General features: G+C 33.9%; 4 protein-coding genes, 1 long non-coding RNA gene and 1 pseudogene across 28 annotated transcripts; 4 read left to right on the forward strand and 2 right to left on the reverse strand.

Moving 5' to 3' along the window:
• Positions 1–1,271: 1,271 nt before the first annotated feature.
• LOC147919780 (uncharacterized) lies at positions 1,272–14,402 on the reverse strand. 24 transcript variants are annotated; one of them, XR_015593156.1, is made up of 11 exons: positions 14,131–14,402; positions 13,688–13,748; positions 13,088–13,298; positions 7,316–7,363; positions 6,608–6,687; positions 6,453–6,517; positions 6,319–6,370; positions 5,770–5,820; positions 4,655–4,733; positions 1,463–1,725; positions 1,272–1,339 (listed from the first exon to the last, which is right to left on the reverse strand). It is a non-coding gene; the product is annotated as an uncharacterized LOC147919780 (long non-coding RNA). The 24 variants fall into 24 exon arrangements; XR_015593151.1 differs by having other exon boundaries at positions 4,655–4,750; positions 13,688–13,752; positions 14,131–14,375; XR_015593158.1 differs by having other exon boundaries at positions 6,310–6,370; positions 13,688–13,752; positions 14,131–14,368.
• Positions 1,859–3,683, forward strand: LOC109131264 (replication protein A 70 kDa DNA-binding subunit B-like). Its single transcript, XM_087505700.1, has 8 exons — positions 1,859–1,923; positions 2,013–2,137; positions 2,258–2,342; positions 2,446–2,578; positions 2,685–2,878; positions 2,964–3,087; positions 3,177–3,389; positions 3,477–3,683. The coding sequence occupies exons 1-8, from the start codon at positions 1,859–1,861 to the stop codon at positions 3,681–3,683; spliced, it is 1,146 nt and encodes a 381-aa protein (XP_087361826.1).
• Positions 7,610–9,522, forward strand: LOC147919781 (uncharacterized). Its single transcript, XM_087505701.1, has 3 exons — positions 7,610–7,898; positions 7,980–8,430; positions 8,556–9,522. The coding sequence occupies exons 1-3, from the start codon at positions 7,610–7,612 to the stop codon at positions 9,520–9,522; spliced, it is 1,707 nt and encodes a 568-aa protein (XP_087361827.1).
• On the forward strand, positions 9,590–10,988 carry LOC147919782 (uncharacterized; annotated as a pseudogene).
• Positions 11,110–12,771, forward strand: LOC147919783 (uncharacterized). The gene is made up of 2 exons (XM_087505473.1): positions 11,110–12,103; positions 12,191–12,771. Exons 1-2 carry the CDS (start codon positions 11,125–11,127, stop codon positions 12,769–12,771), a joined length of 1,560 nt encoding a protein of 519 aa, XP_087361599.1. The 5' UTR covers positions 11,110–11,124.
• An 863-nt stretch (positions 14,403–15,265) lies between the features above and the next one.
• On the reverse strand, positions 15,266–16,824 carry LOC104771808 (uncharacterized). The gene is made up of 4 exons (XM_010496397.3): positions 16,651–16,824; positions 15,910–16,032; positions 15,706–15,825; positions 15,266–15,613 (listed from the first exon to the last, which is right to left on the reverse strand). The coding sequence occupies exons 1-4, from the start codon at positions 16,691–16,693 to the stop codon at positions 15,543–15,545; spliced, it is 357 nt and encodes a 118-aa protein (XP_010494699.1). The 5' UTR covers positions 16,694–16,824; the 3' UTR covers positions 15,266–15,542.
• Between the last annotated feature and the right edge of the window lie 163 nt (positions 16,825–16,987).

Raw genomic sequence — 16,987 nt, forward strand, 5'->3', positions numbered from 1 at the left:
ATCAACGCAATTCTTGGAGTTTTTCTTATGTCTCACAAGCTCCATCCACAAAATGATCAACCATAAATCAATCCCAACTATTTATTTTTACAAAGAACAATACAACTAATTCGATTAGTTCTATACACCATTGTTAACTTTTGGACTGCTATTTTATGCTACCAAAAGGTTGTTTTCAATATCTTGACAAAATTTGTAACGATATTATTTGGAATGATCCTCATTTTGTTCGAGGAGTAAAGGTTGTATCATTTTGCTTACCAAAAGAAACATATGATGATATAGCTTATAAATTGCTTGAACCGATAAAAAAGATTATGAAAAGTAAAGGTTTTAGGATTATTAACTTCCAATGTATTAGAAGTTAGATTTGCGGAGGGTTGAGCTTCGATGTTTAACACATCCCTATCTATTTTAGTCAACTTCAATTAGGAAAGTTAGCTTACTTTTATTTTGACGACATACCAATTTAGGTTCCTTAATTGATATTATATCAAAACAATCCAAAAGTCTCATGAATTTCTACTTTGTCTAATGTTATTAAAACTTGTAAATAAGATTTGGGTTAATACTTTGTCTAATGTTGTTCAAAATTGTAAAGAAGATTTGGGTTAATAATCCAAAAAGTCTCATGAATTTCTACTTTGTCTAATGTTGTTCTAATGTTGTCCCTTAATCTTCTTATAATTAAAAGAGGAGTACGTTTTTTTTAATGTCCAAAATCTTCACTGTATTTACAGCAATTGCCACTGAATACATATAGAAGGACAATCAATCGATTAACTGAGCAGGGTAAATGTGTCAGAAATTATTAAAAAAAAAAAAAATCACCCACACAGCAAGGATCCGCGTGTTTTTAAGAAACTCGGTTTCAATTACCCGAAGGCCCAGATTAATACATATCGGCCATATTATCAATATCTATAGGTTTTAAAAATTGTCCACAAGCCTAATACACACTTAAAAATATGCGAAGGTATTTTTTTTGGTAACTATTCAAACAAAATCTTCTCAATCAATCCCGCCCTCAAATCTCTCTACATAATCTTGAAAATCAATCAACATTAAAAGCAAATTCTATCAGATACATAATATAATCGTAATCATAACCAAAAATCCCGCAATTATCAAAGCAAATCCTATACGATACCCTAGAACACTCGACCACTATAAATAATCCAACATCAAACACATTCAAAACTCATCAAGCAAAAATCAATTCTCAAGCAAAATTCAGCAAGAAACTATCAATGGCTGCAGCTTACGCTTACCTTCGCGACGTTAAGCCTTACAAGACTTCTTGGAAGGTCCAAGTAAGGGTTCTTCATTCATGGAAGACCTACTCAACAAGGTTTGGTGAAACTTTCGATATGGTGCTCTCAGATGTCCAAGTAAGTTTAAATACTGTTGTCTTCCATCATTCACCTCTAATTTTATTTTTTGTAATGCAACTACAATGTACCTTATAACTTCTTTTACCAGGGGACGAAGATTCACGCTTCTGTCAAGAAGGACTTGATCAGTCGTTTTGAAAACAAGGTCGTGACCGGTCAATGGAGAACTGTCGAGAACTTTGGTTTGAGTATCGCCATTGGTCAATTCAAGCCTACTGCCCATCGTTACAAGATGTCTTTCATCACTCAAACCATTGTCAGTAGGATGGACTCTGTGTCTGATGATCCGTATTTAACTCTGTCCCCATTTGTTTCTGTCCTGTCCGGCAACCTGAATGAAAACCATCTGATTGGTGAGTTATTTTAATTTTACCATATCGAATGTTTAAAGAAAACTAATAAATTTGCTAATTCAATGACATCATTCATCAGATATTGTTGGTCAAATTGTGAATGTTGGGGAGATGGAAACCATCGATGTCAACAACAGACCCACTAAGAAGATCAGTTTTGAGCTTCGGGATGAGAGGTAACATTTTATTCTAAATACGAAATGTCTGAAAACATATGTCATCCTAACATTCACAACATATTTTAATTGCGCTTTGCTTTTATAAGTGATGATAGACTACCATGCACTTTGTGGGGTACATTTGCTGAGCAAGTGCATAGTGCTTGTGATCCTGATGCTCAAGCACGTGTTATTTGTCTGGTGAGATTTGCAAAAATCAAGACTTACAATGGTAAGTTTTAATCATTTAACCTTATCATAGAGTAGTATTTTTTTTACTTAAAAAACCGCAATGTTGTAAGTTTTAACCAGTTCGGACCTATAAAATCTTCAATGTGTTTTACTCTTATAGAGAAGAGGAGTATCTCCAATGCTTTCAATGCATCTGTGGTGGTAATTAATCCCGACTATGCAGACATCCTAGAGTGGCAGAATAAGTAAGTTTAACTACATATATTTAAAACCACGTTATGCTTAGTGTATATTGGGTTTTATCAGCCCTACTCAACATATATATATATATATTTGTATAAATGTTAGGTTGCCAAATGATGGGCTTTCTATTACCTTAATTGAGAGGAGACCAAGGAATAATTTGCAGTTAGCAAATGTAGGCGAGTTCTACCAGAACTTCCCAAGGAGGAACATACAAGCTATTTTGGATATGACTGAGGTAACTAAGGGAAATGTATCAGTGTGTTAAAATTATTAACCTTATAATTTTGTTCCATTCAAATTATATCAGTGTTTTCCTAATCCGAATATATACATATGTGTAGGAAGGAAAGGTCAAATTGATATGTACTATTTATGCCATAGATTGTGATTGGGCTTGGTACTATATCTCGTGCAAAAGGTGTAACAAGAAGGTTACACCTATCAACGCAATCACCAATAGTTCTGTCTCAACTGCAAAGAAACCCCAGTTCTGGTGTGATGGGTGTCGAGTACATGTTACTAATGTTCTCGCAAGGTATACACATTGAAATATTTTATCAATTTATACACAATTATAGGTGTATAATCTCCATACTCATCTTTGAACGTTATGGTCCTAGGTACAAACTACATGTCAACGTTATGGATAATTCTGGTGAGTTGAAGTTGATGCTCTTTGATAGCATGGCCACAGAGATTGTAGGCTGCTCAGCAAACTCACTCATTGATGGTCCATTTTATGAGGTATTTGATATGATTAACATACAACAACAACTTAATAAGGGAGTTTTACAAAGTAAACTATCTAAAATACTACTTTTTAATAATAACAGATGGAAGATCCTGACAACTTGCCAGATGATATCAAGAATTTGGTCGGAAAAACATTCCAGTTTCTTGTGAGTGTTGAAAGTGAAAACTTGTGGAATGAGTTGGATATCTACAAGGTTTCAAGGGTGCTGGTTAATGATGGTGTACCGGATGATGATCTTAATGATAATTCACAAGGTGGGGATAATCCTCCAGATGATAGCACCGGATATCAGGTTCCATTTTACAACTCAATGAAATTAACAAAACGTGTATAGCTGATATTCACAAACCCTAATATTTTTTAATATTTTTTGTTTTAGGCTAGCTTGTGCTTGACCAGCAGTCATGAAGTCTCTGACTTCACGACTTCATCGTCAAAGCGTTCAAGTCCTGATAAAGACTCCCCTAATGATAGTTCCTCTACTACAAAGAAGCTGTGTCTGGACAACATCAAGGTGGTCCAGATTAAGCAGGAGAAGCTGACGAAGGCAGAGATGGTGAATGAGGAAAAGAAGAAGAAGCCGTGAGGAATGGAAGATTTGAAGACTACTTCGTTCAAGAAAAAAGAATAAGGGTTGCGTTTTTTTTAATGTTAAAGATTTAAAAGTTGTTTGCAAGTTTTTTAAGTTTCCAGTTTCGAAGAATTGATCCAGTGTGATGAATCTGGTCAGAATAATTTGTTTCTATTTTCTCAATAATAATAAAGGATGAATTCCTTATTTTCGTGATTTACAATTGCTAAACAACTTTGAGAACTCAGAAATCTAATTTTATATATATATATATATATATTGGATATTTGAAATTACACAAAAAGCTGAAGACCAAATAGTAAAAAGTAGGTTTGTTGATATTCGAAATAAGTAAACCAATAGCAACCATCTTGGTAACTTAAAAAGTTACATCTATCAATCTGTCAATCAAAACCAGTTTAAACCAAAATTGAAAGTGGAGATAAAATTAAAATTGCTAGGTTTTATATATATTTATAAAACAGAAGAGGCATTCGTTATTTATTACAGGTAGTAAATGACTTTGAGAAATTATTCTCTCAATGTATATATAAATAGACAGTCAGTGTTAAGTTTTGAGAAAAAACTTAAAACCACAGGAAAGCGAAAAGTTTCCAATATCAAAAGTTTCAGACAAAAACTCACCATGTCTCATCGGTCCTTTTTTGAAGATATTACTTTAGATTCATCAAGGAAGACAAAGTGGACTATTTTTGTCAAAATTTTGAGTATTTGGAAAGCAAAAGAGAATTTTGTTGAAATGATTCTCGCAGATGAGAAGGTATGCTAAATTTTGTTTTGTTTTTTCATTTTCCGTGATCTTCTATATACCTTATCTCACAGTTTTTGTAATTCCATTGGTTTATAAATTGATTAAAGTTTCTTTCTATTTTATTTTATCCCAGGGATCTAGAATTGATGCTTCTATACCTCCGATCAAGTATAAAGAGAAATTTAAGAGATGGCTCAAAGAAGGTGAATGGTACCTTTTGAACTTCTTCAAGGTTGATGTGATTCCAAAGTCGAATCCATACTCAGTTCACCCTTTTCATCTCATTTTTATTCCTAAAACAAAAATGGATCTTGTTGGTCCAAAATCGACAAGTCAGTTCTTTGAGTTTACTTCAGCAACACAAATTGCGAATGCAACAGAAGCTGATAAGAAACGGGTTGTTGGTATGTTTCTGATTATTAGGTTTAATCCCTTCGATATATTTACTTATTACTGAAAAGTTTTATTCATGTTTTTATGTAGATGCATGTGGAGTTCTCATGGATGTAACTCCGATTGCAAAGATACATTATATGGACAAGAATAGTGGATGTGAATCTGAAGCAAATATGGTCATTTTCAAACTAAAAGATGACACGTAAGTTACTAAACCTTTTAAAGATTCTTCTATGTTTTGTATAATCCGTGATATCCTAACCAGACAAAGTATACATCTGTTCTTAAAACTCTGTTAGTGGGAGGATTATGAAATGTGTTGCAATGGGAAAAACGTGTGATGACTTTGTTAAGAACTGGTCTAGAAGGGTATCTGATATCAATTATGTTAATGGGTCAATCCTTTGCGTTCTACGTTTCTGGCGATACGCTTCATTCCAAGGTGAGTGTAACTTTTATGTATCTTACCAAAATTAAAGTGTATGTTACTTATAGATTTCTCCAAGTATTTACAATTAATCTTTTCTAAAATATTTCAATCGTAGCTCAAAATTCCTTAATGTCTGATTCTGCCTCTTCAAGATGCTTCTTTGATAAAGAATTCGCAGAAATCGACAGAAATAATTACAGGTTTGATTGTGTAGTCATTTAAACATCATATATCATCAACATATAAATTTGGACTGCAAACCATCCTTTTTTCCTGATGACAGTGGACTTGAACACTCAGAAGAAGATGAAGTCTTTATGGAGGTTGTTGAGCAAAACTTTTAAATTAATTTGAAGTTTCCCTTTTAGAATCTTTATTTATGTAATTGATGTTTAACATTCCAAATTAAAAATTAGTATATTTTCCATTTGGACTGACAGATTTCAACTATTATTATGGAAATTTAATAGTTAGTCCTTTAAATTAAGAGTTTGTTTACATACCTTTTATGTTGGCGAAGATTACGGTCAGAAATCATGTAGAATTTATAGTACCTGCACCCAAGGACGACCGAAATTGTTATCTCACACATATAAATGTAAAGTCAACTTAAAATCTAAAAGATTTGCAATATTTAAACATTAGCAAAATTACCCGATAAAATACCGGTACCACAACCTTACAAAATCTCAAATTCATTTACAAGTAACTTTTTACAAGCAATGGTACCAACTCTTCATTTGAGTTTTTCTAGGATAAAAACCGACAAATTATTATAAACACATTTTGCTATACAAACTTATTAATGAAGAGCAAGAGAGGGTTGTTTGAACAATTAGTTGATCAAGAAAAACAACCGACTAAAAGAATATGTTTGGATTCAGCTCAAACCGAGAAATCAAATCAACAAAATCTGGTGAATGTAAAAGGCGTTTTTGGGCGGATTTTCAGTGACATAACAAACTTGACGCCTATTATTATAGATGAATCCATTGATCCAACCAGAAGTAGTATTATTTCCAGATATGCAGGTAGTATCTTACCAAACTTACCTGTAAAGCCATTATTCTTTCACACAATTTACTTTGTCGTGTAATATTATGCCTGCAGAAGCTTTTCCGGGATTAGATGAAAACAATGGTTTTACACATGTTTCAATACTAGAAAGTTTGATTCAAGGAGTTACCATTGTAGATGAAGACATTTGCTTCCAACATATTCCTGCCACTACACAGCTTAAAAGAGGACTACCTAAAATGTATTCGGCAGGTTAGTCGTATTCTATTTTGAAAAAAATACATATGTTTACATTTTTACAAGAAATAAATATTTACAACATACATTTGCAGGGTCGGTACCAGCTGTAATCGAACATTGTGAAAATCTCACACCCGTGAAAGTTAACCAATCTTACTCATCTCCTGGAAGTCATGAATTCATATCATCCATACGAAAGCAATCTCAGAAATGTAAAATCCAAAAAAAATGTAAACCCTATTTGTAGAAAACTCCCTTTACTCCCATATCTATCCATTTCAAATATCATTACTTGTCCATTACTGAGTAAATCTATTGTTCCAATATGTGCAGTTAGAAGGATCGACGAACAAGAAAACTCCCCCCTGTCTGCAGTGAATATAAGACAATCATATTCTAGACTAGGAACTAGCAATTTTGTCGAGAACTTGAGGAATGAATCTTTAAAAGGTAATCAAGGAGGAGTATTGACAGCTTCTTAAAAAAACCCACTACAAAGAACCTTTCCTATAACGTTTGGTATTTCTATTGTGCACAGCTCATATTAACCCAAGACCAACAAAAGCAACTATAACTCAACAAACTGTGTCTCCTGAAAGTGCTATTTCACAAGGTATGTGTTTGTACTTAATTACAGTTCCTATGTTTATTTATAAGATATATAGTTTAAATTTTAAGAAGCTGCATTTATACTCACAGAAACTGTTCCTACCAAAAAAACTACAAGGAAGATTCTTGAGCGAAAGCTAAAGAAATGCGCACGTAAGATTTTACAAGATATTACAAACATACCAGATAGTAGAAGAAGATAGAAGCCACACCTTCCAGCGACAAGTCATTCTGCATTAAGAGACACAAATTTTACAGGTTTAGCTTATTATTTTGATTGAGAATAATTAACTGAATAATAAAATAGTACATTCTAAATATATTGAATTCCTTTCAGATTCACCATTACAACAATATGTCCACGCGGCCAGAAAGGAAAAAATAACATTGGTTCCTAATCTGGAAGTCTATTCTCATCAAAATGATGATCTTTCGTGTATAGGAGGTATCGTTGAATAAATTTTATGTTTTTTTTTAATGACAATTGTCCTTTTTTTGTGTGAAATCAATTACAATTATATTACAGGAGATGACCACTCAGATAATGAACAACACTTTGATGTGAGTAGTCTAGAAGATAATGATTCAGATCTTTCAGAAACTGATAGTGATCATTCAATTGGCACAAGGAATAGGATTACTGTTCAGAAGATTTGTGGTACATATAATAGGCGTCATAAAGGTTTTAAAGTTCGATCTCCCGGAATGAGTAGAATCACGGAATTAAATGCAAGGGGTCGATGTTCAAGACCAAAAGTGGACAAAGGTTAGTCATTTACACAAATCAAATGTTTATAATTTCCTGTAGCAGTCTTCTAATAGTTGTATCTTCTTAATGGAAATACAGTGTTAGATGAAAAGTATGTAGACCATGGTGACCCAACATTCAAGTGTTCTTACTGTGGTGCAATGATGTGGTATGATGAGCGAATAAACAAACGCAGAAGGTCAAGAAAGCCGAAATTTTCATTATGTTGCTTACAAGGAACCGTTAAACTACCACTTCTCAAAAAAGCACCTGAACTTCTAAGGGAATTGCTTAGTAAGGATGATGCGCTTAGCAGGCATTTTCGTGAGAATATCAGGGCTTATAATATGCTTTTTGCATTTACTTCTCTTGGTGGTCAAGTAGATCGTTCAGTTGAAAAGGGTAAAGGTCCTAAGCAATTTCAATTACATGGCCAGAATTTTCACAAAATTGGTAGTTTGAAGCCCGAAGATGGTGACTATGCTAAATTTTCCCAGCTCTATATCGTTGACACAGATAATGAGATTGAGAACAGATCATCTGTAATGAGGTATTGTTCTTATTGTTAATAAATATACTCTCTAACGAATTATCGTATTCTACATGATCAACCTTGATTTAAATTGTCTATTTTTTAATTGTACTAATTGTGCGTTATTTTATTATTATGCACAGCAAGGGAAAGCAGTCCGGAAGTCTTAAAGGTAGACAGAGTATACGAAAAGAACTAATTGCAAAACTTATTCGACTGCTGGATGAAGTTAATCCCTATGTTGAGTCATTTAGGCAAGCTAAAGATAAGTTTGCTGCTGATGAGAATGCGAAGTTTCACATGCGGATTGTAAGTGATCGTGTAGGTAAAGATGGAAGAGCCTATTCTATGCCAACATCATCAGAAGTAGCTGCATTGATCCCAGGTGATTTTCACCCTGAGATGCCCGGACGTGATATTATTGTACAAGAAAAAAGCTCTGGCAGATTACAAAGAATAAGTGAAGTTCATGTTGCTTACTTGGCACTACAGTATCCTCTTATTTTTCCATATGGTGAAGATGGTTTCAGAGTTGGAATTGAAAAGTGTTTAAAAGGTAATCAGAAAGATGAAGGAAAAAAGTTTATTTCAATACGGCAGTGGTTTGCTTTCAGAATCCAAGAAAGAGAAGACGAGGCTCATACTCTACTTCGGTCTAAGCGCCTTTTCCAACAATTTTTGGTTGATGCATACACGACTTTAGAATCAAACAGGTTGTCGTATATCAAATATAATCAGTCTACTATCTGTTGTGATAACTATGCATCAATTCAAGCTGCAGCAGAGGCTGGAACAAATAGCATGGAAGAGCAAGGAAAGGAAGTTCGAATACCAGCCTCTTTCACTGGTGGACCTCGATATATGTTGCATAGTTATTATGATGCAATGGCTACATGTAAACAGTACGACTTTCCTGACTTATTCATTACATTTACATGTAACCCTAAGTGGCCAGAAGTAACAAGGTATTTGAAAAAGCGGAAGCTTAATTCTGATGATAGACCAGACATTATGTGTCGTATCTTCAAAATTAAACTTGATTCTTTGATGAAAGATTTAACGGAAGACCATCTCCTAGGGAAGACTATAGCTGGTAAGAATATTGATTGAACCCGTTATTCACCGCAATCTTTCACATACATTTTCTAATTCATGATTTTTTTAATAAAATGCAGCTATGTACACGGTTGAATTCCAGAAGCGGGGTCTTACTCATGCTCATACTTTGTTATTCATGGATCCAAGCTGTAAATTGCCAACAGCTGATGACATTAACAAAATAATCTCAGCTGAGATACCAGATAAGGATGAAGATCCTGAACTATACAGCGTTGTTAAGGATTGTATGATTCATGGACCTTGTGGTGCGGCGAATATAAATTTCTCCGTGTATGGAAAGTGTTCTAAGTTTTACCCAAAAGAGAATGTTGAAGAAACTTCAGTTTGTAAAGACGGATATCCAATCTATAGAAGGCGAGCATCTTCTAATTTTGTTGAGAAAGGTTCACTGAAGTGTGATAACAGATATGTTGTTCCTTACAATCGTATCTTATCATTGCGATATCGTGCTCACATCAATGTTGAGTGGTGCAACCAATCCGGTTCAATAAAGTAATTATTTAAGTATATTAACAAAGGGCAAGACCGTGTTGCAGTTGTTCTAGAACCTAAAAAGAAAACTACGGATACGAATGAGACTGAAGGTGGGAGTAACAATGTTGCAGATGGTGAGAAAACAAAAAAAGATGAAATAAAGGAATACTTTGATTGCAGGTTCGAATCATAGACTCCTAATTGCCTTTCTTTAGTATTTTTTTCCTTTACTAAAATTTCTATTTTTTTATTTTGTAGATATGTTTCAGCTTCTGAAGCAGCGTGGAGGCTTTTCAAGTTTCCAATACAGTATAGAAGTATAGCAGTCATGAAACTTCCATTTCATCCACCAGGGAAGCAACCAGTTTTTTTATAAAGAGAAGGAGAAGATTAAAGATGTACTTGACAGAAGAGCTAATGTCGATTCTATGTTCATGGCCTACCTAAATCTGAATAAGGTTAATGCATTTGCTAGAACGCTTACTTATGCAGAAATTCCTAAATACTTTACTTGGGATGGTAAAAATAAACAATGGAAAGTAAGGCAGAGAGGATTTGCTATTGGAAGGATCAATTATGTTCCACATAGAATGGAAGCGGAATATTATATGAGAATCCTTCTTGGAATTGTTAGAGGTCCCAAAACTGATGAAGATATCAGGACATACAGAGGTGTTGTGTATGATACATACAAAAAAGCATGTTGGGCTCGAGATATTTTAGAAGACGACCAAGCTTATATCAACAGTATTATTGAAGCAAGCTTCTGGTTTTTTGGAGATCAACTTCGGAATCTTTTTGCTATGATGCTTCTAGATTGTTGTTTATCAAGGCCACTACATGTGTGGGAAGAAACATGGCATGTTTTATCAGAAGACATTGAAGCTAAGAAAAGAGAAAAATACAATAATCCAGGTTTCGAATTATTTGTATTGTACTTTTGTTTGATAATCTCATCCGTATTTATGGTTCGCGAAAACTAAGAAACTAATTATATTTCCATTTATTTATGATATTGCAGATTTAAATTTAACAGATGAGGAGAAGAAGAATTATACGCTTCAAGATATTGAAGAGATATTGTTATGCAATGGTGGAACTCTGAAAGAAATTGAAGAAATGCCAAAGCCAAACAGCATAGGTTTAGATCATTCCAACCGTTATATAATAGAGGAGAAGAACTACAATCGTGACGAATTGAAAGAAAAACATGATGATTGGATAGAGTTGATGACGTCTGAGCAAAGGGCAATATATGATGAGATAATGGTAGTTGTTTTAAATGACTGTGGAGGAGTCTTTTTTGTTTACGGTTTTGGTGGAACAGGAAAGACTTTTATGTGGAAAACTCTTTCTGCAGCTGTTAGATACAGGGGATTGATAGCTATAAATGTTGCCTCAAGTGGTATAGCTTCTTTGCTGTTAGAGGGTGGAAGGACTGCACACTCAAGGTTTTGTATCCCTATAAATCCTGATGATTTTACAACCTGTAATATCAATCCTACTTCAGATTTGGCTAAGATGTTGAAAGAAGCCTCTCTCATCATATGGGACGAAGCACCAATGATGAGCAGATATTGTTTTGAGAATCTGGATAGAAGTTTATCTGATATAATGAGAAATGCAGACAACAAGCCGTTTGGTGGAAAGGTAGTTGTATTTGGAGGTGACTTCAGGCAGGTATTACTTGTAATAAATGGTGCTGGTAGGGCTCAGATTGTTCTAGCTTCATTGAACTCTTCGTATCTATGGGAACATTGTAAGGTTCTGTCTTTGACGAAGAATATGCGGCTTATGTCAAAGAATATGACAAAGGTTGAAGCAAGGAATATAAAGGAGTTTTCTGATTGGATTCTAGCTGTTGGAGATGGGAAAATTCCCGAATCAAATGATGGGGAAGCTCTTATTGATATTCCAGAAGAATTGCTAATAACAGATGTAGTTGATCCTATTGATTCTATAAGTAGGGCCGTATATGGTGATTTGGAAATGTTGCATACAAAAACAGATCCGAAGTTTTTCCAAACAAGAGCTATTTTATGTCCAACAAATAGTGATGTTAACACCATCAATGAAAGACTGCTTGAGAAGCTCCAAGGTTAGTTTCTACTTTTAAATCAGGCAAATTTTTAGTTTTTCCGATCTTAGTTAAATACAATAATAAAGTGATCATATATCTATACAGGTGAAGAAATGGTGTACTTAAGTGCTGATAGTATCGATCCTCAGGACAGCGAATCATTAGACAACCCTGTTTTTAGTTCAGACTTCTTAAATAGTATAAAGCTCTCAGGATTGCCAAATCACAGTCTTCATCTTAAGATTGGTGCTCCTGTAATGTTACTGAGAAATATAGATCCTAAAGGTGGTTTATGCAACGGTACACGATTGCAGATTACTCAGATGGGGATTAATGTCCTTGAAGCTTGTGTTATTACCGGTGAAAGAGTTGGAGAGAAAGTGTTAATTCCAAAGGTTTTAATTAAACCGACTGATACTAAACTTCCTTTCCGGATGAGACGAAGACAATTTCCATTGTCTGTAGCTTTTGCGATGACTATAAACAAGAGTCAAGGACAATCACTCGAAGAAGTTGGTCTTTTTCTACCTCGACCAGTGTTTTCTCATGGCCAGTTATATGTGGCCCTTTCTAGGGTCACATCGAAGAAGGGTTTGAAAGTGCTTATCTTAGATAAAGATGGAGGGACAACAAAGCAAACGATGATTGTTGTGTTCAAGGAAATTTTTCAAAATCTGTGGCAGTAAGGTCTGGTTTGGTGTTTGTTGTTTTAAATTTTTTAATTTCAAGGGTGAATTTTGTTTTTGCAGTCTTCTATTAGTAAAACATTTTGGGGATGTTTGGTTTGTTTCGTATTTGAAGAAATTTACTTAATATACTTAATATTTCGTATTATACTGTTATCTAAACTAAGCATAGACCACATAAAACAAAAGAATGCTGTTTTAATTTCTAGGTTTAGATTTAGATTTTGTTTTGTGTTCGTTATTTGTAAACAAATGACCATTCATTCATAGAATAATTTACCAAACAAAGCCAAAAACAGAGAGCCATGTAACTAACCGAGTAAGATGTCATCAGTGTTTCCTTTTATTTGACTGTAATTGTTGATTTATAAGTCCAGCTTTCTGCAGAAACGTTGTATACATGGATAGACCATATATTATTGAATGAGGAAGTTTACAGAATATTGTAATTTATGTAAACGAAATCAAACTCAAACTTATCTTGCTTTGGTGTTGAATGATTATACTTTACCAACCCCAGTTGTCACCTGTAAGAGATAAATTGGTTAAGATCTGAATTCATCTTATTATAAAAATTTTCAAAACACAGACCCTAAAAATCGAATTTAAGGACAGATTGTAATAGAGTGAATTGAATATATCGATATAACCCTTTTTACTAAAATTTAGACTCTAAATTCGAACTTAGATACACTTACGATGAGAACAACAGTTGAAAGGAACTAAAGAAATTTGCTTTATATTTAGTATTATACTGAGTTCTGAACAGATCATAGTCGGTTAAAAACATCTTAATGCTGTTTTGATTTATTTAAAACTGGTTTTGGTTTTGTTTTCGTTCTTTGTAAACACATGACAATTCCTCGAAAGTCTAATTTAGAAAAGAAAGGCAAAAAAAGAGAGTCATGTTACTAACCAGTTTAGGACGTCATCTGTGTTTGCTTTTAGTTGACTGTAATTGTTGATGTTATAAGTATCTGTCTACACAAGAGTTGTAAACATGGAAAGAACATATGTTAGTGTATGACGATGTCTACAGAACACCGTGATATCTGAAGCTGAAATCAACATCGAACTTATCTGGCTTTTCTTTTGAATGAATATACTTTTATAACATAAGGAAATACCTCGAATTGAATGATTAAGATGTTAGATAATCTTATAACAAAAAAGCCCAAATCACAGTCGCTAAATTCAGAATTTAACAACAGACGATAATATATATGTATATTCGTTATTCGCTTCAAGAGAATAATACAGTGAGTTTAAAATACATTTATAAAGAAGACCGAATGGAGAGAGTTTAAAATCTAATTATTAAGAAGACCGAATTGAGAGAGTTTAAAATCAAGAACTTACCAACCAACAAGATCCGAGACTGAAATCAACAAACTCATTTACTGGGTTTGCAAAACATCCGATTGAAATCTTCAAAGTAGATCAATAAGTAATTAAATATAGAAATCACGGAGGTGAGAATTATAGGGTTCCAATCGGGATCTAAGCCGAAGAAGAAAGAGTGAAGGTTGATTAAAAAGAAAAAAGGAAGAAGGTTAAAAATAATCAGATAGACTCCCGAAGAAGCACAACAAAAGTCAAGTATCTTTTTATTATTTTAGTTGGGCCTTTTTATTTTTTTTTTGTCCTAATGTCTATATTATTTATAAGATTATTACAAATGTTTTACTAATGATTTCTACAATATCCCAAAATATACTTCCAAAATGAAATACAGAAACACAACTTTGCACTATATATTAATTATTAATTATACACACCAAACAATTTAATGTATCACCACAAATAAAATAAAATAATAAACTTTAAAAATTGTACTCAAATTATAACTAAAATTTATTATAATTTTGTTAAATAGTTATTAAATAATTACAAAACAAATTTTCTTTGTAATAAATATAAAAGTTCAAAAGTTCAAAAGTTCAAAATTTTAAAACATTTGACCCGCGATGTACCGCGGGTTCGAACCTAGTTGATATTATATCAAAATAGTCCAAAAGTCTCATGAATTTCTACTTTGTCTAATGTTGTTCAAACTTGTAAAGAAGATTTGGATTAATACCTAATAGAACACATCCAATTTTATACACTCTCTACACCTTTTAGTCTCTCAATACCCAATTTAGATCTATTTATACACTAACTCACTGACATGCCTCCAAGAAAAAATAAATATTTTTTGAATTTTGATCACATAACTCATCAATGTTAAACAAATCTTTGTAATTGGGTACAGTTAAATACGTAGCTCCAAAATTCAAGGAACAAAAAGACATGATAACTTGAGAGACGAAGAGTGAAAGACCATTTCTGACACAAATGTTTTTGAAAGTTTTGCCATTCTCGATAATTTTATGGAAATATGTGTAGGGAGGGAATCATTTTGAATCAAACTAAAAAATAGATAAATTTCTATTTTTCTTGTCACAATTTATTTTTAATCTTCTGACTTATCTTTGTTCTATAAACTCAAAGCTGGTCAAGAATAAGTACTTAAGAATTTGTCAACTGTCAATCAAAGGTTCATTAGATCATTTTGCCCCCAAAAAAACGTCACAAATCCTGACTGTACATCTGTTCCTCTAATACCACGTGTCACCATCTCCCACTTTAGATTCCAGTAACTATACAGAGAGTGTGTAGTATCAATTGCTAAAAGTATTGAATATGAGAGACTTGCGTCAGACCGATTCTAGTCTTCTTACTTCTTCTTCTTCTACCTACTTTTGTGGTAACTGTACACTAAGCTTTGCTCACTGTCCCTCCTCTCGGATCAGATTTGTGGGCTCACTTAGTACATACCTAGGAAGCTCATATCTAGCACCTGCATTGAGCAAGAACAAGCAGATTCAGTAAGGTACTACCAAAAAAAAAAGAAACAGAGAATAAGAATCAGACTGTGTATTAGGTAGGAACCTCTTTCATCCCAGCACAATGTTAGATCACTGTTCTGGACAATCACGCCTGCACTGTCAACAATAGTTTGCGCTAGTTTCAAATCAGCTTCAGCAGCAGCTCGAAGTGCATCCCATATCTCTGGTTGCAAAATTATTTCAACTCAGTTCCCAAAATGTCCATAATGCAATGCAGATCACAAGAAAGAGAGATGTATATACAAACCTCTTTGACCACCATAGTGTGGAGAAGTGTCCCAAAATTCCTCACGCATATTCGTAAGTTGTGCCCTTGTGATTGGCTCAGTATGTGCCCACGGTTTAGGTTTCCGGAGTTTCTTCCTTTTAACTGTGCCACCATACAAAACTCATAAGAGAATGCTACAATGTAAAACTACTACTAATCCGTAAAGCAGTTCTTTAAGTAACATCAATACTATAGCCATCTAAATCAGAAGATCATCACAAGTTTCGACAAATGCAATACAAAGCAGAACAAAAGAATCTAATGATCTTTAAGATCACACCACTCACAAACAATTTTCTATGATCGTATATATACACATAATCATCTCCTCTATACTATACACTATCAATTCCAACAAGACAAATGCAATAGAATGCAGAACTGAAGAATCTGGTGATCTTGTGTATTCAATCACACCATTGATCACACCACCAATGCTAAAAGCCAATCAACATGAGAAGATACTAAACAATCAAAGAGCATTCTAAATCCAGAACAGTACATGTTCAAGAACATTTACAATTTCTTAACGAATTGCAAAAGCAAGATTAGTGAAATCCCTAAAATAAGTGTTCTCGAAACTTCAGATTTCGCTCAAAAACTCTCCAAGAATCACAAACATTGCAACAAATCGTAGCCAAATAGTTCTGAGAACGCAGCGAGACGATTAATTGTACAAAATCAAAAGAACAATTTGAGCGAAGAATCAATTTTTCTAACCTCCTCCTTCATTATTGGCCTGAGACGATCCAATGCAACCCATTCTCGAACGCCGGAGCCGAAACGGAGAAAGGAAACCGTCGATAAGAGATACACGGTGGTTACAGCGGGAGAATCGCCGGAGAGGTCTTCAAGAGTCGTCGTCGTCTTTCAAAAGGTCAAGACTCCCAAATTAGTTTGTTAGAGAGAAGTTTCCTATTTATACTTGCCACGTCATATACTTTCCAATCAATTTTTCAAATTTAATTACATCATTCAAAATGACGAATATGTCCTCGCTTTTATCGAAGCAAGCAAGCAAGCTAATAGATCAGAACGCGTGAGAAGGGTGTTTCAG

Source organism: Camelina sativa, chromosome 20, assembly GCF_030686135.1.
Source record: "Camelina sativa cultivar CO46 ecotype springtype chromosome 20, ASM3068613v1".
Lineage (NCBI taxonomy): Eukaryota > Viridiplantae > Streptophyta > Magnoliopsida > Brassicales > Brassicaceae > Camelina > Camelina sativa.